The sequence below is a fragment of the Falco punctatus genome (genome assembly GCF_963210335.1).
Source record: "Falco punctatus genome assembly, chromosome: 7".
NCBI lineage: Eukaryota > Metazoa > Chordata > Aves > Falconiformes > Falconidae > Falco > Falco punctatus.
The window spans coordinates 71928322-71951185 of NC_137587.1; the positions used below are offsets into that span (position 1 = coordinate 71928322).

The following is a 22864-nucleotide window of genomic DNA, read 5'->3' on the forward strand; positions in this document are numbered from 1 at the left end:
TTTTAAGTAATGCATGGTGTTCTTCAGCATTTCCATTTTAACATCACCCTCAGATTTCATCACAAATTTGATGGTGCAAAAACAAAGCAATAGTCTCTGTTGAAATGGAAAAAAACTTAAAACCCATAAATCCAAGAATCAAACTTAAAGCTTGATTCAACCAATTAAACATGGAAGGATGACCCTGATATATAGAGAAAAATACTTGCCATTTAGGGCACAATTTCTATAAAAAGAGTTCTCACTTCAAGGAAGAAGGCATTTTAATGAGCTTCTGAGTTCACACATTCGCATTTCTTGGAAGTCACTGGCATATGCAACTTAAAAATCACTACTGAATCTTTCAGCTTTTTTTTTAAAAAATATTTTTTAATTGAAATTCTGTCATCTCTTTTTTTATAGGGACTAAAATCAATAATGAAAAACCTATAGCCTATCTGTAGTTAACAACTGTATCTACCATGCCCTTCAATCTTTAACAATTACTCAAGAGCACCTGGAGCAATGAACCAGCTGGGCTACCCGACCAGCTTACCTTTCCTACAGCACTGCATGGAAACCAGGGGCCATTTATAATATCATGTCAGTTGTGCAGAGGATGAACTGTCCACCCAGAAATAATTATACCTCCTGCCTAACTCACAAGGAACCTAATGGAATGCTTCATATAGCGTACCATGTATATTCACGCATAACATAGATGGTATGACAAAATTCATGGAATTGGTGTTTTGTTCCAAACAATCTAAAGGAAAACACACTATCAAGAAACAAGCTGAAACTAGGTATAGAAAACAGGATGGCAGGCATCATTGCATGTCTTCCCAAAACTAGAAAGTAATTTCAACAGTATTAGTTCAGATGAGCATTTTAGCTCAAGGAAGCAGCGCAATGAAAGGAAACCTGGCAAAGGGGTGGAAGCCTGACTGGTGCAGGACTGACCACCCCGCACTGCAGCGTGCCTCTCCTTCCCTATCTGCAGCGCTACGTACTTCATCAGGTAACTGACTTCAGAATCAAGGTAGTAAATCCCGTGTCAGGCAAACCCTGCTCCAACTAAAAAGTCCATTTTTAGTTTGGAGACTAGACAAATACATCTAAATATGAGACTTGGGCAAAAACGTGCATTTTCTGTAACTGACTGTCTAGGCCAAAGGTATTGATAGCAACCACAGCTTATTGTTTTAAAAGCCATTTGGTGGGAAAAAGTATTTCTTTCCATAAAGCAGCAGCTGGTTCAAAACCCCATTAATATGATCTTAATTTATTAGAAATTCTAGCTGAAAGAGAAAACAGCTTTTACAATTCCCTTAGTTCAATATCAGTTTCTACATTGTAGATATTTAAGACACTGCTGCTTAATTTAGTAACATTTTCATTATCCCCAAGGATTACTCAAGAACATTTACAAGGAAAACCATTTGCATGAATTGTACAGGTTACTGATAATTTGGTTTTGTCTTTCTTAATGGTATTTTTTATATGTGTGTGTAAAATAAATCACAAAGCTTTTTTTAAATTGAAAGTGTAGCTCATCTTCCTTGGACGTACAGCTCCGGAGACACTACCCCCCAACCCCGGTGCAATTCAGTTACAGGCACTCAGCCAAAAGGATCTGATCTTTGTCCTCATTAACATCTAACCATTTCAGGCTTTTGCAATCCATTTTTTGGCACCAAAAAAATCTGTTTGAAAACTATGCAGCACCTACATGACACAAAAAACTTTTCCAAATACAATCAAACTGTCGAGTGAATTACAGAGGGTTCACATAAAAGAACCTCATGGTTAATGGTTGTCAGGTACTCAGGAAAGAGACTCTGAAGGGGAAAAGCCTGCCTTGCAACACTATTATCTACAGACCACTGCAGCTCCACCTGCATTGCTCTGTTACCGCCGTCGGTTGCTCCAGACAGCTTGCCCCCAGGACGGTGTCCAAACCCGGAGAACTGCCACATCCATGGTCCTTCCTGCCGGTTAGCGGGAAGTCACCACTGCTGGAAAGAGCATGTGCTGCGAGCTGATGTTTCTGGATGCAGCAGGAGCATAACATTTGCAGTCACAGCACGATCAAAGAGTGGGATTGATTTCAGTTGACAAATGTAGCTTTTCACATCCTGTGCCAGAAGCTTCAGAGACACGGTACACCCATTTCCAGTTCCTCACCCCAGTCTGTCAGTGGGTGAATATCACGCTCTGACAGTTGAACATACCACACTCATACCTCTGCAGCACAGTTCAAACCAAACCACATCTGTTATTGTAATGAGTGCCTGGTCTGTGAAGCCTCCACACCACACCTTGTCGACCTGTGGATGGCTCATACCAAAGGGGATGCACCTCTACGAGGCACACACATAACCCTTGTCTTCACTATCAGGTTTCAATAATCATCCTGTACTTGCCCTGACCACAGAAGTTGAGACCCTGCTCACATGTGCAGCACAAGGCACAGACAGCAGCTGTCTCTGCTCAGCCCTGACCCCAGGAAAGGTCAGAAAACCATCCCAGCCCTAAGCTTCACGGAGGGTTTGCACACTTTGAACACTGAAAACCAGGAGTATGCAGCAAGGCAGAGATCATTGCTTGTGAAGGCTCCCCAATGCTTCTTGTTACAACATTCAGTCCTCATTGTTCTGTAACACCGCTGAATTTTAAACATTTGCGCTGCTACAAGGGAATCCTCCTTCAAAGTTCTAGAAAAGCTCATTCATAATTTTTGGAAACACAATTAAAGAAAACAAATTTTTGTGCCCCTATTAAGAATTATGGCAAGCTTCCTTCAAGAAGCTTTACTGTCCCGTGCTTCTGAAATACGGCAAGAACTGGACAAATGTTCCTTGTGGTCTTAGAAAAACATTAAGACATAAAAAAAATTTACAATGGTTCACCAACTACAGAGCAAGACTTGGAAAGTGAGTAGGTACAGGCAGAGGCAATCTGAGGTTCTGCTGAGCCCAAGTCCTGCGTGACAGTAGCGGGCAACAGAAATCAGATCACAGTATCTTTAAACACAACAGAAGTGTGATGTTCTGCATGATGCAAAGAATGATTCATTTTTGTGGAAGTTTACATTTAGTATTAAAAATTATGCATCTCACACAGATGGGCATCCTTGGTCTCCAGGTAAAGCCTGAGCAAGTGAGGTCTTAAAATAATGCTACCATCTCCTCCCTCCCCATTCCATGTGTGCTTCTGAGTATTTGTTCGCAACTTTATCACTAGTAACATTGCCTTTGAACAAGATTGTGACAGAGACAAAAATTACTCAAATGGTATCTCTAGACATATTTAGTTGAATTCACAACTAAATTATAAAACTGCATAAACATTAAACTATACTTAAGAGCAGCAGCAAGGATTTTTTTTTTTTTTTAATTTTCAGATAATAAAGTACAATGCTACTGACCAAAATTACAGTGAGTTCTGCTTATACATCCTCCCCACATCAGACTTCTCTGACTTACTGCGTTTCTTTTGTATCATGGAACAAAGATCATTAATGGAAGTCACATTAGTTTCAAGGGAAAGAAAAAACATGCATGAAGCAGAGGTATCCTTTTTATCATTAACAGCTTCCCCCAACCAGAGTAGTTCCAATATAACCTAAAAAACTGGTACTTTGTCCCAAGTACAAGCCTTTGACGGTACCAGGTTTAGTGTACTATCTTCTGAATCTAAAATTGAAGTGCAGTCTATTATCAAGATACAGCACTGAGCATAATTAGAGACAGAAATTGATAAAGATAATCTAGAAGGTATGAGAAAGTTTTTAGCAATTTTCAGTGTTGGTTCAAATTTCTTCCCTAGAATTGCATTCAGTAATAATGAAAGCTTAGTGCAAAAATAAGAGTTACCCAGACATATTATTCTGTTGCTGCAGGATTTAATAGTCTTTTCAAACATCTACAATTTTTTGAGAAGGATGGCATTATCTTTTATCAAAGCATTTGCCTCAGATGAAGAACTGGTCATATGTACCCTTGGAAGAGAAGTCTAAGATTCTTTACATTAGGGCTCTTCCTTCTACAACTGTTTTGTTTTGATTTTAAAGAAAGTCTTTACAAGTTTAACTCAGGTTAGTTAGTAAATAAAAGTGAATAAAACGGCTCTTTGTGCAAGACAAGGAAACCAAACAGACAGACAGGAGTGAATGCTCCCTCTTTGCAGCTGCAATGGTAAATAAGACAACTGTGACCAATAGTCCATTTCCCATGCAGTAAGTTTAGAAACAATTCTTTTTCAACAGTTTTTGAGATACTAAAAAAAAACAAAAACACATTTAAAATCACATGTTTAAAATAAAGCTATGGAGAAAGAGCCACACATTTTGACTTACCTCACACTTCCCGGTACATTTTCATCTTATTTTAATGACAGGAGGGGAGCTATTTGACCAAAGTCTTGTTTCTCAGTAACAGTGTAAATGGGAGCAATTTTTCAAGCTATTTTTAAAGCCTCATCAACAGCCTTAGACTATGCAGTTCCCAAATATAAAGAGCAGTAAACAAAAATAGAGAATTCTTATTAACACAAGTATAATCACAGCTAGTTTTTAAGCCAGTATCTTCAAATGCAAAAACTTAAAATAACTACCTGCCATCAATAACAATGTGTTTCCTGTACTAGAAACACTATTACACCAACAGCAAATACAATGGCTGTATGAAAAGTAAAGCAGAACCACAGAGGTGATAGATTGCTTCTCAGAAAGCCTGACCTACGCACCCTTGCGCAGATTTGTGAAAGCCAAGTTTCTTTCCTTTCGAGTGTGCCAAACCTTGCTCCAAGTGTTCACGATCCTAAATTTCACTGTCTCAAACGTTTTTTGCGTGTGACAATGCTACACTAGCAAAGGAGTGTTTTAGCTGGTATAGTCTTGACCCCCAATCAACTACAGTTCAGCTGTGTTGTAATAACATCATCTTTTCAAATCTGATTTGTGTCACGGACTATTAATTGAAAATCTATTGGGTAGACAAAATATCACTACCGAACTCTTGCACAGAAAGCACAAATATTGTTTTCTTACACTGCAGGACCAACATTGCAATACACATTTTTTGCTAGAATAAGGATTTTCCATTAGCATAATGCTTTTCAGCTATACTGAAAATATTTCCAGCATTTCCTCCCAAAGCACAAAACTGCTAATTCTATCAAAACACTTCTGCATTTGTTTTTTCCATACAATTTGCTCCGGCAGCACAAATGAGGTATTGATCAGCCTATTGCCATGTGCAACCTCTAATTTATCACTACAGACACCCAAAAATAAACTTTCCTTTTTTGATGTTTAATTTTAGTACATTAACACAGCAAAGTATTTAATGCCTAGATGTAAGATATGTTATCAGACACCGAATGCTGTCCTAGATGACTCAAGTCAACCTTCTGCTATCCCAAAAAACCCACTGAAAGGTAATAACACAGACAACTAAAAAAAAAAGAGCATTTCTGACTTCTCTCACACAAATGCAGTGATTCATTTATTTTAAAGACATCAGACCTGTTATATCAATTTTACAAGGAAAATGAAAATGGATTTTTTTTAGTTTATTATTTTCTGGTTCATTATTAACTGCAGTAAATATTTCAACAGAATGAGAAAACTCCCTCTAAACTCGTTATCTACAGCATAAGTACCAAGACAGGCGACAGGAAGCTCATGCAGTGATCTAACTCGAGTCACAGTATTTGCAGAAATCCCAGGGGTGCTGGGCACAGTAATAAATTTGAAATATTTCCCAGATGAAGAATGAACTTATAACCTTCTCAGTATTTAACTGCCACTATGGGTCTTCCAGGCCACAGGTTTTAGACTGAACAGAAGCCAGCCAACTGCATTTTAAATACATTTACTACTTGTTTCCCCAGCTTTACTTTCATCACTTTCCACTCTTATCTAATGGAAATACTACAGATTCTTTCATTGCTGGTGAGAGCAAAACAAATTTTTCCAGTGCTCTCAATTCATTACATGTGATGTAAATAAATCTGGTACCCAGCACCATTCCTCCTGCTGACAGTAAGGGGAAGAACACTGTCAATACGGCTAAAAGATATTTGACTTTCTATCAAAGATTTTCGGACACCAAATTATCACCTCCCTTCATGGCAGGTAATCCGCCCCGGGGAATGGCACCTTCTAGGTGCTGGCTTGAGACCGTGCTGACATACGCTTTTTGCACCCAAGGTTAACTAAGGGAAAAGTGAGCAGGTACAAAGCTGTACACACATTTATCCATCAGATACTTTTCCCTAAAGACTATCTTAAACATGGATGGGATTCAGAAATGTTAAGCTTTAGGGGCTGAGACCCTCTCAGTTGCAGGTCTTCCCCCAGGAAATTTCGTGTTCTCTTCCACACTCAAACCACTTCTCGAACTTGCAAGTCAAAAATTTGGTGCGTGACACAAGGACACGTGAAATCTCTAATTTGCACACACATTACTAGAAACTTTTATTTTCTGTAACTCCTTGATGCAGAGCAGTCTTCTGAGTTTGCTTCAAGGTGTCTCCTCACTTTGTGGCAAAGTGCATCTTCCCTTTTTCAAGGAAAAGGCCTGAAAATTGCACTTCCAACAGAGCCACCGCTGAGCTGTTCAGGCAGCTGCTCCCCCACCCATTTTGACTGAAATGATCTAAGACAGCTCAAACCAGTCTGAAAAAGCCTGATTTAACTGGTTTAAGTTAACTAAAGTGCCTTAGAGCTCACAAAAAGCAGCTGGGCCTACAGACAAGAGGGGCTGAGGGGAGAAGTGGGGACAGTGCCCACAGCCGCACTGAGAGGAGGGCAGGAACAGCTGTGTCACCCAGCACTACGGACAGAATTAAATCCAGGTGGTTGATAGAACCTACACCAAAAATCATTGTCTTCCAAGATGTACTCCAGATTTTTAGCATTTTCAATTCCCTGTGAATTTTGCAAAAAAATCCCCTGGTACCATATCAAAGAATAACAAGGCTTCACAAAGGGCTGGAATTCAGATGTTTCACGAGTAAAGGTACAAAGAATGTTACTAATGGCAAAACAGGTATTATTTTATAATAATTGATGATTCTTTCGTCTTCCTCAAAAATGCAGGCTACTTAAAAAACACTTTCTTCTCTCCAAACCCACCTAAAATTTAAATTTCTCAAGTAAACACTTTTAACACTGCTATTTACCTTCATCAGTACTGAAATAGCACTTTTCCTGTACTCTCAGGATCTGTACGTGCATATTCTTAGAACCGCCTTCACCAAAATATTCCATTAATTTTCCATCATCCTCTGAATAAAATGAAATTCTTGTAACTCTAGCTTCAAGATACGTGTTGTAGACAAAGAGACTGAGGAAACAAGTTTGTGTAATATTCTTCTGGACCCTCGAGTACCTTTCTAGTCAAGAACTTCTTAATAGCTCAAGTCATTTTTCCAGATTCAGTCCTCCTGTAATGTATGTAGGGAAATTAAATAATTTTTAAAAACCAAGCATTAAGGACAACAGAAGCCTCCTCTAACATACTTTTTTTAAAAAAGTGACACAGGGTAGCCTGTGTCTACTTCTACTACAGACTACTTCCAGGTATCTGAAACAGATGATATCTTTAAGCGCCACCTATAGCATCTCAGTAAACTGCATTAGTTTAAGGTACTGTTGATCTGAACTGAAAATAATGCCAAATTTAACAGAAAAAAACCGCACCAACTCCCAAGGCTTGATCACTTTATATGCTGTATGCAGCTGGAATAAGCTTTCTTCAATTACCTCCCATGTACCTTACACATACACAGCAGCAGCACGGCAAAATGTTGGCATTTCTTGCCACCTCAGGGTGGGACACTTCACAGCACCCTGCCCTTTAATGATGAAGGTCAGCAATTCCATCCTTACCGCCATGGAAGGACAAGCTTCCAGTGATCAGCCCACCGCAGCAGATGCATGGCAGCTTGCTGCCACTGGTATCACGTCACAGAGAAAGCATGCTAGCTTCCAGGTTTTTATATCCCTATTTAAAGGATATAGAAAAGCTGGTCTTGGAGCAAAGCAATGCTTAATGAGCATTCTTTTTATTCTGTGCACAATTTAAGCTTACAACTGGATAAACCAGGTTGCTTCTAACTACCTGCGAATTTCAGTCAATTCCTACCTGGTGCTGCAGGGAAATCTCAGTTAAGAGGCATCAACAGGAACACCTTTTCACTTTAACTGTCCTAACACTGTCAAACAGTGCCATCTTAACCACAATTCAGCAGAGATTCACAAACGTCTCACTGAATTGCCATCATGAAATGTTAATACAAGAAAAAAAGACTGATTGCCTTGGAACAATGACTAGTATGCTACTGAAATCTCCAAACAAAAAACCTCAGGTGCTTCAAGAGGTGCAGAAAACAGATGAGACATAGAAATCAAATCAAAATTTAAAAAAATTTAAAATAAGGATTTCTTGTAAGAATTTCTGCCAGGCTAATTTCTAAGAATGACAGAAGCAGCTTAAATTAAGCAAAATCATGCAGTTATTAGGTGGGATGAGATGACAATTCTTCTACTGTGATACAATAGAAATGATACAGTGATCAGATAACAGTTACTCAAACTATTCAAACCTTCACCAAATTATAGTAATGCAGAAATACAATTACTCTCTACAGTGACCCCTCAAAGGAAAGTAGAATTAAGATTAGAACCAAGTAAAATCATAAATTCAGCTTTCCAAAATGCATTCTGTATAATCTTTAATATATTTTAATACTCAAGCCTTGCAAGAAATCATCTTTTTTTTTTCTTCCCTTTGGTGGTGGCAGGCATCTATGTAAAATTCAGCATAAAAGAACTGGCAGAACATATTCTAAATTTTTACAAGCAAATAAAAAAATAATTGACATTAGTTTAGATAAAGAGCAAAAGAGTTATCTCAAGATCACTTTCATCCCTGAAGTGACCTGGCTGTATATCCTATATTAAGGCTATAATTTCAGTCTTCTCTATGGCATGTTTAGCTTAATTGCATATCATTAATATTTTTAATTTCTGTCATTGCCCATGAAACTCAAAGCCTCATGCCAATTCTGCAAAATATATAGGTTGGAACTGAATTAAACACAGCACACAGTGGGTTGCATAAAACCATCGTAAAGTGCTATGAAGCGTCAAGCATGTAAGTATTTCAAAAGACAGGGTGCGATCTTTATCCTTTTCGCCCAAGAAAAAAGGTAAGAAAGATGTGAGGGATTTTGTGCATGACCAGAATTTGTTGGCTTTCAAAATACTTCGAGCCAAAGTAGAGCTATACTGCACTTGAACAGGCCTTGCAGAAAACGCATTTTTCAGATCTTCTTCCCCAACTTTTAACGAAGGGCAGAGAAGCTAAAATGTCTCTGTACCAGTAATGTGCTGAAAGCAAAAGACACGCTCAGAAAGCTAGTGCCAAGACCAGCAGGGAATAAAAAGCGACACGAAGCTTAAGGTACCAGTGCCAGGTAACAGGGCAAAGTGAGCACTGACAATGTAGTCTCAGGAGCATATTCCCCCCATATGTTCGTTAACAAGGTACAGCATTGTTTATGTTCAGTTTTACATAGACAAGGTTAAATACAGCTGCGACATCAAGCAGAAATGCTGCAGATGCCAATATAAACCTTCTTTCATACTCCACTTCCTGAAGAGAAAGACTTTAGCTGTTAATATTAATATTATTATGTTAATAATATCTTTATAATGTTTATATGTTAATTATATAATATATAATAATATATTAACAATTGAATGTTAATAATACTGAGCAACTCTTGTTGTCCCTTGTCATACATAATTTTTTAAAACTCAACTGATCTTCTGTAGCTCTTCTATACCAGAATCACAGCCGTGTTTTAGATGTTCCAAGAGACAGACTGCATGACCTTAAATACACATGCCTTTAGTACTAAAATTTGTCCAACTTGCACGCATTTTGTTGATAGAGAAGCAAGAACTCTGCTCACATGCCCTTACATAACATTTCATGGTACAAGAATAATTATCACACAATGTAAAAAAATTTTTTTTGGTCATAAAGGTTTAGCCTATAGATAAGCCTTCCTTTAGGGCTGTTCAGTGATTAAATGTATCCCATCAAACATGCTTTTAAGACAAACTTTCTACTACTACAATCCATTGTAAAACAAAGTCAGTTAAGCTTTTACAAGGATACTGCATATATGAACCACTCTTACATACCATTAACTCCTAGCAGAAGAATTTTAAACCAATATTAAGATCAAATTAATAAAAGATATCCCTGAAAAATGTAAGAAAGTTGAAAAAGCCAAACTTCTTTTCCTGCTCCCTAACAAGTGTACTTCATTTGCACAGGTTATGTCAGATGTTTTTAAAACAACATTATCAACATTTCAGTGCCGTTTCTAGTAAAAATAGCTTTCCAGAATAAGCAAGGAAGTTATATGCACGTTAAATCAAGAGCATTACTAAATACGTATCTCAGCTTTTACCTCCTGTCAAGCTTCTTGAAAACAACAAAATATTTAAAGGATTATGAAAAACACTTTATATACTTCCTTTTCAAAGTAGACCGTAGTAGTAGTAGTATAGGCCAATTTTCAGATATGATTACCCACAGTGACCTTTGTCCTCCATTTAAAAATTATGGCATTGACCATGTTGAATAATATCTGAGCACGTACAACAGCTTTTAACCACGCTCAAGATACATTATATAAGCAAATTAATCATTTCAATATTTACAAAATTATGAGCAGTTTGAACAACAAATCAGAGTAACACGTAACACAGTATTTATAACAGAATTGTGGGGGTGGTAGGCTTTTTTTGGGGGGGGGGTTGTTTGTTTGGGTTTTTTTCCCCAAACAGGGCACAAAACACAACCAGGTTTTTAACTATTCACACAATATAGGTCTTGTGAAAAGTCATTTGGAGATACATTCTCTCTGAAAATTAAGTATTTGACCTACCTTGAACTGTAAGTTCTGCTTGAGCTGCAATCGTCTCATTTCCATTATCTGCTGTGCAGGTGTATGTGCCAGCGTCCTCCTCCGTAACCTCGCTGACCTCCAGACTGCCCCCCGCAAGCAGCAGCAATCTCCCATGGCTGTGCAAAACAGGACACACAGGTGACTCAATGGACACACAGAATTAAGCGGAGTGTCACCAGAGAAGTGCTGCCCTGGTTTCACCTGGGACAGTTCATTTTCTTCTTAGCAGCTGGTGCAGCACTGAGTTTGGGATTTGGTGTGAGAACAGTGCTGATAGCACACCGATGGTTGTACTTGTTGCTGGGTAAATTTTATACTAAAGTCAAGGACTTCTCAGTTTCCCAGGCTGTGCCAGCAAGAAGGTGAAAGGGCACAAGAAATTGGGAGGAGGGACAGCTGGCCCGAACTAGCCAAAGGGATATTCCATACCATAAGGATGTCATGCTCAGTGTATGAATGGGGTGGGGTGGGGAGTGTTGGCTGGGGCCTCCCGATCCCTGCTTGGTGAGCAAATGTATCATGCATCAACCTGTTTTCTTTTCTCCCTTCCCATCGGATTTCATTCCTCTCCTCCCTCTTTTTCATTGTTTTTGCTGTTATTATTATCATTACTGTTTATATTGTTACTGTTGTCATTATTATTGTTGTTGTTGTTATTATTAATTTAATTTAATTTTAATGCATTTTTATTGTTTTTGTTATCATTACTGTTTATATTGTTACTGTCATTATTATTGTTGTTATTAATTTCATTTCATTTTATTTCAATTATTAAACTGTTCTTATCTCAACCCTCTGGTTTTACATTCCTCCTGATTCTTCTCTCCATCCCTTGCAGGGGGTTGCGGGGAGTGAGCAAGCAGCTGCGTGGGGTACTTAGGTTACCACCTGGGGTTAAACCACAACAAATGCTCACAAGTCCTCTGCCTAAAATGTCTACATAAACTAAAGAAGTGTTTACACATAATGCTTCTGAGTGCCATTTACAGGGAACCATGTTAGAGAGAGGAATTTTTTAATAGATGACCAAATTCCATATTGTGGCTTCACATTTAAAATTAAGTTCAACTATATCAAATCCATAAGTGTAGCTCATCTTCCTGCACTTTCAGCTTCAGTTGTTCTTAATTAAATATGATTCAAGGTATTGAGACAATAGCAACTAGAACTTAAGAATGAAAATGAAATAACATAACCACATCATTAAAAAAACCAAACAAACCCACGCTTGCAGATACAGCTGGAATGACTTACTGCTTGAAAAGTTAAGTGAACCATAAAATGACAGACTTATGCCTGTACAACATAAGGAACAGTAACGTATATTTCATAATGTGTAGCAATTGGATCTTTGTAAAAAGATGGCCATTTCTGTCAGATGTAAGAATTAAGGATGGGAAAGCAGTTAAAAAAAACTTCAAACACAAATCCATTGAAGTGACAAAGTTTTGGTACAGAATTTTCCCCCTCTGACTTGTAAAGGGGGGGGGGGGGTGGGGGTGGTGGTATAATTCAGCCCATATAAACTAGCTGCTTTTTATGCTAAATGCAGTAGATGAACATAGCATTTTATGCTAAATGTAGTACCCCCAGCCTCCAGCCACATTCTCCTCCCATTGCAACCAGCATTCCCCTTTATGTGATACAGGTTTGTACAAGTGGTTTCCAAGGTCCTTCATCACTCCAAGCGTCCACAACAAAATGCCAGTACCAGTACCAAAACCCCCAAGCTGAGACAACAAATCATGACTGGGTGCTGATGCAGCACCATTCTTATTCACAGCTGAAAAAAGAAAAGAAAAAAAAAGTATACCTGATGGCTTCCTTTCTGGCATTACCAAGCAATGGCTTAGCAGGCAGGAATGGATTGCATTCTTTCAAAATATTAACTAAAAAGCACATTACAACAATTAACTTTTTTCGTCTCTACAGAGTGGCCAAGGTACAAAAATCAACCTAATTCCTTTCTCCACTTGAAATCTTAGAGTAATTATGTTAGTAGAACCAATGCTTTTACCTGTTTAGAAAGGTAAATTGTTAGGACACAAAGACTTTTGACTCACCTAATTACCACTTTAACATTGATTTACGATACTACTATAATTGTTGATCAAATTTCGGATTCAATACACTTAAAAGCAGAGCAAACAAAATCATTATTGGAATTAAGTGAAACAAACCAGTCTTAAAAGCATTCAGAGAGATGGTATCCAGGTATACCATAAGGAAAGGCATCCTGTTTCCACGATCTAGTAAAAGGAGGACTACAAAAACTTTGTTTTGTAAGAAGTGTAGGGAATCTGAGTGAAGATAGCAGTAAGTTTGAAAAAATGTATTAGGTACTTTAAAAGGAGGAATGCCTGAAAAACTAGTAGAGGAATATGCGGACAGCACTGCCAACAGGTTCTAGGCCAAGAGAAAAACAGCAAGAAGTTTGTCATTATAATCTGATTTAGAACCACGTAATAGTGGTTCAAGGACAGAAAGTAAGGCAACAAGAAAATACATCTCGGATTATCTAGATATATATTTTATTGTCACTGCAGCCAAAAAAAGGCAGAAGCCTCTTATCACGGATAAGATAAAAATTAGTATGTAGAAAAAATAGGAGCTTTAGTAGTAACCAAAGATAGTGAAGGATGGTCCACCTCCTATCTTCAGCAAGAAAAATTTGTACAAAGGAGATGTGAACAGGAGCTGCCAAAACTGTATGACTCTCCCCCTGCCTTGTATTCTACTTACCTGTATTCCGTCCAGGTAAATTAATTACATTTAAACCACACAAGTCTGTTGAAGTTAGCACAAAGAAACGGAACCTAGAAGCGTTGGACTATACCACCTCCAAGGCAAATCTGACCATCTGAGAAAATTCTAAGACCATGTAACAAGATCTAAGAAAACGATGCTCTTCCCGAGTCTTGAACCTCTGTGACTGCACCTGGACACCGACAGCCCACGAACAAAGCAGAGCTTCACAAACACCGGCAAAGCAAACAGGAACAATGTCACTGAAGCGTATTTGTGAGAACGGCGTGTTAAATGTGCTAAGGCTGCACTAAAACCAGTCTGGACCTTGACACATCCATATATGCAGTTCCATGTCTTCTTTTATTATGTAAAATAGCTTCTTTGATTATTTTTTGAGCATTCACGGTGAATTAAATTAATCTGAGTAGCATATAATCTGCTGAAGGCTAAGATGAAAGCCGAAAGAAATGAAGCCTGTTCATGAATGTGCTAGAGCTATGAGAGACAGTCAGGGTACAGAATGGGAAGGAAGGCTGTGCAGGAAGAACTGACTGGATGCAAGAGGCAGAGACGAACAAAACTGCAGAGGAATGACAGAAGGCTATACACAGAATGTTGGTGTCATTTTGATGACATATAGTGCCTTTTTCTGGATATCCACCAGCTTCCATCATTAACCATCTAAAAGCCACACGTGCCTTATTGATGCTCTTTTTCCCATTGCCAACCTCTGGGGAAGTGAAGCAACATCTGCATGGCCAGGCAGCAGATTATTATGGTTATTAACTAGCAATTAAGATGTTTACTAAAACTATTAAAAATTACTGGACATTGTCAAATTAGGCAACAAAAGTTTGTCATAAAGGATCTCACAAACTACTTGCAACATGGTAGCATTTGCATGAATTCTCCTTTTTGTCAAGAAACAAGGTTATACAGTTTTCAGCCATCTAAACTGCGTGCCGTGCTTTTATTCTCTTTGATTCTTTTCCTCAAGAAAACCTAGAGTTGAGTCCAGAGTTTACCAATATGTGATCCAACACAAGCTCATCACAGTTAAAAACATGGAAGAAAACAATCTGTCAGACTCCTTGGCGATTGCTTCTGTATGCATTAGCTGTGAAAGAGGTCTGGGCTTAAAGCAAAAACTGCTTCTGTGATAAAGTAAAAACATCTTAATTTTGTAAGGACAATGAAGCACTGCCACATGTGTGAAGCAATCAGATTTCAGACACTGGAGACAAAGAATCAGCTTAATGTAAAAGGGATAACATAATTTAAAGTGTCATTAAAAACAAGAAAGATTGATCATTCAAATGTCAGGGAACAGGAAAATCAAATTCAAGCCTTTTATATGCATTCCATACAGCCCTCAGTTACACACTCATAATATACAATTACTTCAGCTACTTTGGATACCTAACTCACATGCTTTTTTGTGTTTCATTATCACAAAATATAGCGAGCCTTTATTAATTTACTGCATTCAAACAGCCAGTTATACCCTGAGGTTTTGGCTTTTTCTTTCTCTTCTAAATTACTCTTCCCAAAACATCTTATAATCTATTTGCAGTCTTGGTAAAGTAAAGCAGATAAAATCAGACACTAAATTAGATTATTTTGTGGAATCTATTACCAGAAAAATCTCCATAATTACTCTGCTACGTTTAACCTTTACAGAATTGGGCAAGTATAATTCACTTAATACAAATCGCTCAGACTGCCTTACAAACAGCAATATGCAATAATGAAAAATATCACACATTTGTGCAAAGTATTAAAGAAAAAAACCCCGCACTAAGAGTATGCATGTGATTGTACAATTAAAGACTTCATTTGAACGCATACAGCAACAGCATAAAATTAATGCTGCACATGCAGCCTCAGCTTTATGATCTCCTCACTTTAGAAAATGAATAGCCATACAACCACAATAGTTTTCTGTAGGTGTTTTTCAATGGCATAAAACTCTGCTATATGGAACGGCCCAAACGCACGAAGTTAGCTGTACTTCAATAGCCTTATTAAAATATAATGTTATCATTCAGAATCCTTTCAATTGTTTTTCGGATTTAGAATTTTTACAGATTTACTGTAGCTTTTTAAAGAATTTGTGGTACATGTATTTGTAACTTCTTCCATGTAAGTGTCCAAATAGAAATTGAGGTACATAATATATGCTGTTTGAGCACATACTGATCCACACACTGGAAAGGTTTCAAAGCAGGACATCACCTTCCAAAGATTTGAAACTCTACCTCCCCCCCTAAGCTCTGAAAATCCATCTTGGCAGCCACCTCACCTGAAACTTCACTTTTCAATTTCAGAATTATCAAAAGCACAAAATTACTCCTGCGTTTGCTAAAGAACAGACTCTCATGCAGTAGGATCCTTAGCCAGACAAGGCATTAAAAAAAAAAGTATGAAAGGCTCTAAGTTAGCAAAACCATTCAACCTGTATATAACATTTCCATCATAGCCTTTTATATCAGGTAATATTGACAATACAGTAGATTTTACTTTATAAGGTTTTCTGTAAAGGACATAAGATTTATTCCAATAGCTTCATACTTCAGTGGCTTTCCCCACTTCCTTCGATTTCTCTCAGTATTTCCTACATTCCTGGCAGAGATATTACTCATTGTGAGTATACAGAGGAAATCCAGCTGAAAAAGTAGAATGCATATTCACATTGCTGAACCACGTGTATGACGGGGTGGGTGTCTGTTCAGAGAGCCAGTCTTAAAGAACTATATGAGCAGAGCAGTACACCCTGTATCACAAGATTGTACACACAAACACGTATAAGCCTAGGGGCTTGCCTGCTATTTGAAGCTCTAGTTTGGAGCTATAAGCACAGGCATCATAAATCTCATCCTAGAACAGGGTTTAAGCCTTTTCCTTCCTTTTCAAACAACGTATTTCTGAGAAAACTATTATATATCATAGAGATTACCAGCTTGACTAGTAAGCTGATCCAATGAAATGCTTTCATCATAAGTCAAATGTTTCTCTCAGTGACAGGCTATCGGGTCCAATTTTGAACTTTGTGGGTTTTTTTTAATCTCTGAAATTGTGAATATGCTAAAAAGGCATCAAAGGAGCAGACTGAAGCCAGGCAGCAATGCCGAAAGAAGGGCAGACCCATGGTGGAAGCGTGCAGAGACACTTTCCTCCAAACACTCTTACTCTTCGCAGGACTGAGACTTCCCCAAGTTCTGGTAGAACCTGGGTATTCATAGTCTGATGGATGACTTTATAACAAAAAAAAGTCAGCAGCGTAACTATCACTTACATTTCTTCAAAATCTTTAACTTAACAACTCTGAAAGGATTCCTTCAAGTTCTAACAGTTTTACTATAATGGAAACGTTTAGCATTGCATTAATGTCACCATTTTCTCACTCAACACTCAAAGCTCCCTGCTCTTTCACTCAAATTAGTTTGGAAAATATTTTATCACAGCAAACTGATTTCACAACATATTGCATTACAGGTTGCTTGTTTCAACAACTGCCACGACTGCCACCATTAAAGTTTATTCATATTTATCTATTAACATAAATTTATTGCAGACTTTGACAAATACTCCATCAAATTTAAACACCTTCCCTTTTTTCAGGTCTTATAACAAACATTTAATTCCAAAACTCCACCAATCCCAATCCCTAATAATAATCTATTTTTCCTATAAATACAGATTCCTATACATATTCTCCTTTGCAATACGGCCTGAAAGGAAAATACTTAATTTTGTATTAGATTAATTGCCACAGTTAAAAAGACAAAAGTAAAAATAAGGTTGCATGCCTAAATCACTTAAAAAGGGATAAAAATTAGAGACACACCTGACCATGCTATCTGAGTTTTGTTTCCTAACCCCATACATACACACAGCCATGTATCAATACATATGTATATACACGTGTGTACACCTACACATATGTATGTTACTGTCTGCAGTGTGTGCACAGAGACAAAACCCATGACATTTAAGAGCTTTTCCCAGGCACAAGGTACATTAAAACCTGTTCAGTTGAAAGGATCATTGGGAGGGATGGGGGGGTGGGGGGGGTTAAAAGAAAAGCCATGCTAATAAGAAAAGTCTTACTTTTATATCAAAAAGGGATTTTAAAACAAATTAAATGTGATTTAATTTGTAATTAAATTAACAGACCATGCATAACAAGCTGAGGCACTTATTTTGGAACAGTCTAACTGCAGGCTTTACTCCAACAAAGAATCTTAATTTTTAGTTCTAGAGATTTTCCAGATCCTATTCAAAAGAATAATATGATAGGTGTCAAGGTAAAAGGAGTTTAAGAACTTTTTCTTGCCTGCTGCTTGAATCTCTTCTCCGTTAAGTCACAGTCATGAGTAGCAGACAGATTTTGGTGATTTAACAAACAATGAAGGAATGTTACTCTTACATAGCGAAAAAGAAATCAGATTTTCTCCTTTACCTACGTTAAAATTAAACTCTATAATGAGCACACATTTCACTAAGAAATCCATTTCATCAGCAAGGTAACTTTACTCACTCATCTTCAGCCAGACCAGAAAGGTTCTGTACTGTAGTAAGTCAAAAGAAATAAAATTTTCATTGTTCAAAACTCTTACCTACTCCTTTTTGGTCTGCTTTTGAGCAGAAGAAAACAGTTATTTCAAATGGAAGAGGAATATTTCTTTGTCTTTTCAACTTTATCCTCCCTAGTGAATACACACCCAGAGGGTGCAACAACCAGCCAACTCCAGGACCAGAGGCCCCTGCAGCCCCACGCCGGCAAGAGGCTTTCCTGGGCTCGGCAGAGAACACGCACAGCTCATTTGGTGCCAGAGCAGAGAAGTGTTTACTAAAACAATGTTTGGGGACAACTGTCAGCCTTTTGGCTCCTGCTGCTGCCTCAGCGCAGTGTCCATGTGATGACAGAACAATGCTCAAGTAAGAGTGGCTTCAAGCAAGGAGCTGGCGACAGCAGAGAGGAACCGCTCAGAGCTCTGACTGCCCACACGGACACCCCGGCACGCGGCTCACAGAGCAAGTTGTACAGCTGGAACCCCTTCTTGTAACAAAGGGACGTAATGCTAAAAACTAATGTTAAATATTCTGAAAAATCAAGTCTACGTGGTTCAAACTGTGCACATATAAATATTAAATATGTTTACTAATGTTATGCCTCAGGTGCCCAATAAAATTTCTCACTCTGAATTTTGAAAAGAAAAATATTTGTGAAGTCCTCTGAGATTATCACGACAGCCTGCACAGCTGTATTCAGAGCAGGATTTGAAAATTTACGGTCTATATATATAAAAAAAAAAAAAAAAGAAACAAATAAAAAGGAGACCTCTTTAGTAACTAAGCTTAGAGCCCACATAAAGCACTGAATGTGACATAACCTACAGAAGGATGGAGCAAGGGGGGAAAAGCAGCAAAAATGTATAAAAATATGACATGACATCATTTTACATACAAAAAAAACAAATTAGGATCTTACCAGGCACATTTATTCTGACATTTCTTCAGATTTGATTGTGCAACTCTAATGAGTCTGTACCATCCTTTGTATGTGAGCGATTTCTTATATTTACAAAATAATATGAATCTAAATCATATGCCATCAGATTGACATCAACACAATTTCTCAGTGGTATTAGAACTGTTAGTCATTACCCATGGAAGTTTGTATTCTCAAAAAAAGACAGTTCAAATTACAAGCCCCTAGATTTCTTTAATTTAAGAACTGACAAAAGAAAGATATATTACTATTACTGGTCCTGTTGAGAGACCTGCACATTCCTTTAGCTGTTTTCTGTTTCAGCCATGCCACAATATAATTTACCTCTCATTGCTTCACAATTAACTTCTTCCTGCATTAATCTCACCACTGACTTTGAGGGACATTGAGAACATTCAAGTATCTGTTTGTAGATGGACCAAAATTTTCTTGATAAGGTTTGTTCTGCTTTCTTATACATACCATCTACCACACTATTTTGAATTAATACACAATGACAATGTGTGATAGAGCAGTTTTCACTTAATGCATTCCTGAAAGACCACAATTTTTTTTAATCATGCCTAACACTTTAATATTTTCTTTTAATGACAAATTATGAAATTCTGCTTTAAACACTTATTAATTTCTTATGGAACACTTAGACTCATACTGGCCATTTTCATTGCAGAAAGAGTAATGCAAGTGCAGGGCTTTGGACACGTAATATGCCAACATGAAGAAGTCTTAGCTTTTCTGCAGCATCCTTATTCCCTTAATTGCTTCTTTTACTCCAGCAGCAATCTAAAACTAATACATTTTTAATAACCCTTCTGCTTCAAATAAGATTTCTTGGTTTCAATGTCTGCAAAAAAAAATACGAGATTGTTCCGCAAGTGTCATGAACTAGCATACGTGTCATAACAGTCTAGAAGCTCTCCAGCATTTGAAAACTAGCTTCTATTTTCCTGGTTTAAAATTCAGTAGAAAGCAAGTTCTGCACCGATCTGAAATCATAACTGGCTGGATTCCTGCCGTTATATTAAAATATATGTGTTAGCCATTACTCACCCTTCTGTTACAAGCTCTTCTTCGTTTCTTGTCCACTTGATATATGGAGCTGGAAATCCTACAGCAACACATGGAAAAACTGCACTTTGCCCAGTCAGTTTAGTGAGTGAAGAGGGCTGCCTCACAAACATCAAGTTCCGTGGCACCTCTGGATCTGCAAATATTTTGTAAAGGACAAAGTTGTTACCAGACGCAAAATCAGAAGGTGATCATATTAATAAAAAAACCCTCACACATGAAACATCCAATTTCTTTCCTGCTTCTTCACAGGACTGAGTCACCATCTTACCTACACAAATGGTTTTCTGTGAGAGACTCTCCCAGCCTCCTGCATGAACAGCTTTTTATCATTTCCTCCAGACATGCCAAACGGTTCACCACCATCAGGATTCTGACTCTTCAAACTCCCTGGGAAACAATTTTTGCTAAAAGCTACAGCCCTGAAACTGGAACTTCCACCAGCTAGTAAAGACTTATAAAAGAAAGGTACAGGCTTGACTTTGTCTAGCCAACCTCGGGCAATCTCCTGACTTCATCAGGTAGCTGCCTGAGAAAGTGCTTTTACACACTGGAAAATGAAATTAATGCAGCAGAAAGCCAACACAAAGTGAAATGAAGTAACTAGATAACTTGCTTGCTGAAGTAACAGCACAAGCTTTATATTAAAACAAAAATCCACTACTGTCTTCAAACCTTATGGAAACAGTGAACCCTCTGAATTAGTTTTGGTTTTGCTTTGAATGGACACTTTTGTTTCTTTGTTCCTCCCTTAAGAACAAGCACCACCAAAGTGCATATTTACTCATTTATTTACTACAAGAAAAGGCCATTTTGACTGTGAGAATTGAAAACATATACCCACCCAGTAAAGGCTGTCCAGAAATCTACTCTGAACTACCACAAGTAAACACTCAGGACAAAAGGGCTATTTTTCTACTTTCCTAAAAATATCCATGACTCTTCAAAAAGTAACCTTAGGAAAAAGGTTCTAAAATCAATTTTAACTAGAACTGTGAGCAATTCATCAAGGGGCCTCAGCAACAGCTGGACAAAAGATGCAGTTTGTACCCTTTGTCACTGCAGTAACTTCAGCATGTGCTTTGCACCGTAACTGGAGTAAATGAGTTCCTACATACCAGCTACAGCCTTTCTGCTGTTAGTTATCCCAACTCTTTCTGCCAACTTCTCAAAACACCCCACTGTTTACATTGCATTAATTGCTGTCTTCTCTGTACTCAGATGTGCACTTACACGTTTGATGACAGGTAAGCTCTAGAACTGGACAAGCGCTCAAACTATTTTTGGCCACCTAATCAGGGCAGGCTATTCTGTACCTACGCAATTTTTGCTCTCTGAAGCACATTTGGTGTCTTATCACAGACATATCTGGCCCCTGTCTCACCCGGGACCTATGCAATAGTTGCAGGAATTTCTGAAAATTGTTGGGTTTGGTTTTCTTCAGCTCAAAATGCTAAAAATAATAACCGAGCATTTATGGCAATAAGCTAAGGGCATGCACATGCCCCAAGGTGTAACATGATGAGGTTGCCAAGGTATTTGTGAGAACCAGGCCTGGAGACAAACTTAGAGCGATCCTGGATCCCGCCATCTGCCTCAGGCCCACACACAAACGATCACAGCGGCCCTGCCCATATTCCCTGTTAGAAGGAACTCGTCTGCTTGCTCCAGAAATAAGTCCATGTGTGAACAACAGGTGGGTAACGCAGTGAGAGTGACCTGGAGTAGCATATGGAGCAAGCCAAGTTGCAAAAAATGGGTAACAGATTGCCAGCAAGCAATCATTACACTAGGGAGAGGAGTCAGTATGAATCACTTGAACTCATTAATGCTCTATAGCTCCCCAAAACACGCTCAGTTTTCAGGTCAACAGGAACTGGATTCAAAAATTAAGTGATTTTCTTCCTTGCATTCCTGTATGTGAAAGTACCTGCTATTAAATAGCAGGGCTCAGAAATGCATCCTCCTGCTCAGGGGCAGATGAAAGGCAGACTGAACACTCTATGGAAGCTTGCTATCAGAGAAAGTAAAGCATTGTCCGTGGACACAAATCTGTGTGATGCAAACGCACATTGGGTGTATTTCAGATATTTAGAGGCAGAGCAGTGGGGTCGCTGTTAGACACACATCAGATAACTATTTAAAAAGGGAATAAAATGAATGAAGAACAGATTAATTCAAATCCTTCCTTCAAAACCATCTCAGACCAAACAATCAATTATAGGGCCACTCAAGATTAATACAGCTTTCTGTTCAACAGTTTAATCCCACTTAAAAAAAAAAAAAATGCCTGCTGGGAGGGATTTCAGAAAACTTCGCTATCAACACTTTCAGACTCATGACCGAGCAAGAAAACAGCATTACTTGTACTCCCTAATAGACTTATATTTAATTACTTTTAGCAAAACATTACAAAAGCAAGTAAGCTATATCTAGAGCCAAAAGAATTTGAAATATCAACACAATATGGAAGTTTATCAGGAAATCTTCAATTGCCAAAAATCAGAAAAGTCTTAAGTGTTCACCTGAGAGGCCACAGAAACACGAAGGCAAACC

The 22864-nt window shown here is 38.1% G+C and overlaps 1 protein-coding gene and 1 long non-coding RNA gene across 9 annotated transcripts in view; both read right to left on the reverse strand.

Annotated features, from left to right (window-relative positions):
- Positions 1 to 22864, reverse strand: part of NEO1 (neogenin 1) — a 212538-nt gene that overhangs the window by 100551 nt on the left and 89123 nt on the right. For all 8 annotated transcript variants that reach the window (XM_080395152.1, XM_080395151.1, XM_080395150.1 and 5 more), the window contains exons 4-5: positions 20291 to 20444; positions 10957 to 11093 (exon numbers count right to left, since the gene is read on the reverse strand). In XM_080395152.1, coding sequence (XP_080251278.1) covers positions 10957 to 11093; positions 20291 to 20444 — 291 coding nt within the window. The remainder of the gene's footprint in view (positions 1 to 10956; positions 11094 to 20290; positions 20445 to 22864) is intronic.
- Positions 361 to 10947, reverse strand: LOC308067041. Its single transcript, XR_013929420.1, has 2 exons — positions 7654 to 10947; positions 361 to 7621 (listed from the first exon to the last, which is right to left on the reverse strand). It is a non-coding gene; the product is annotated as an uncharacterized lncRNA (long non-coding RNA).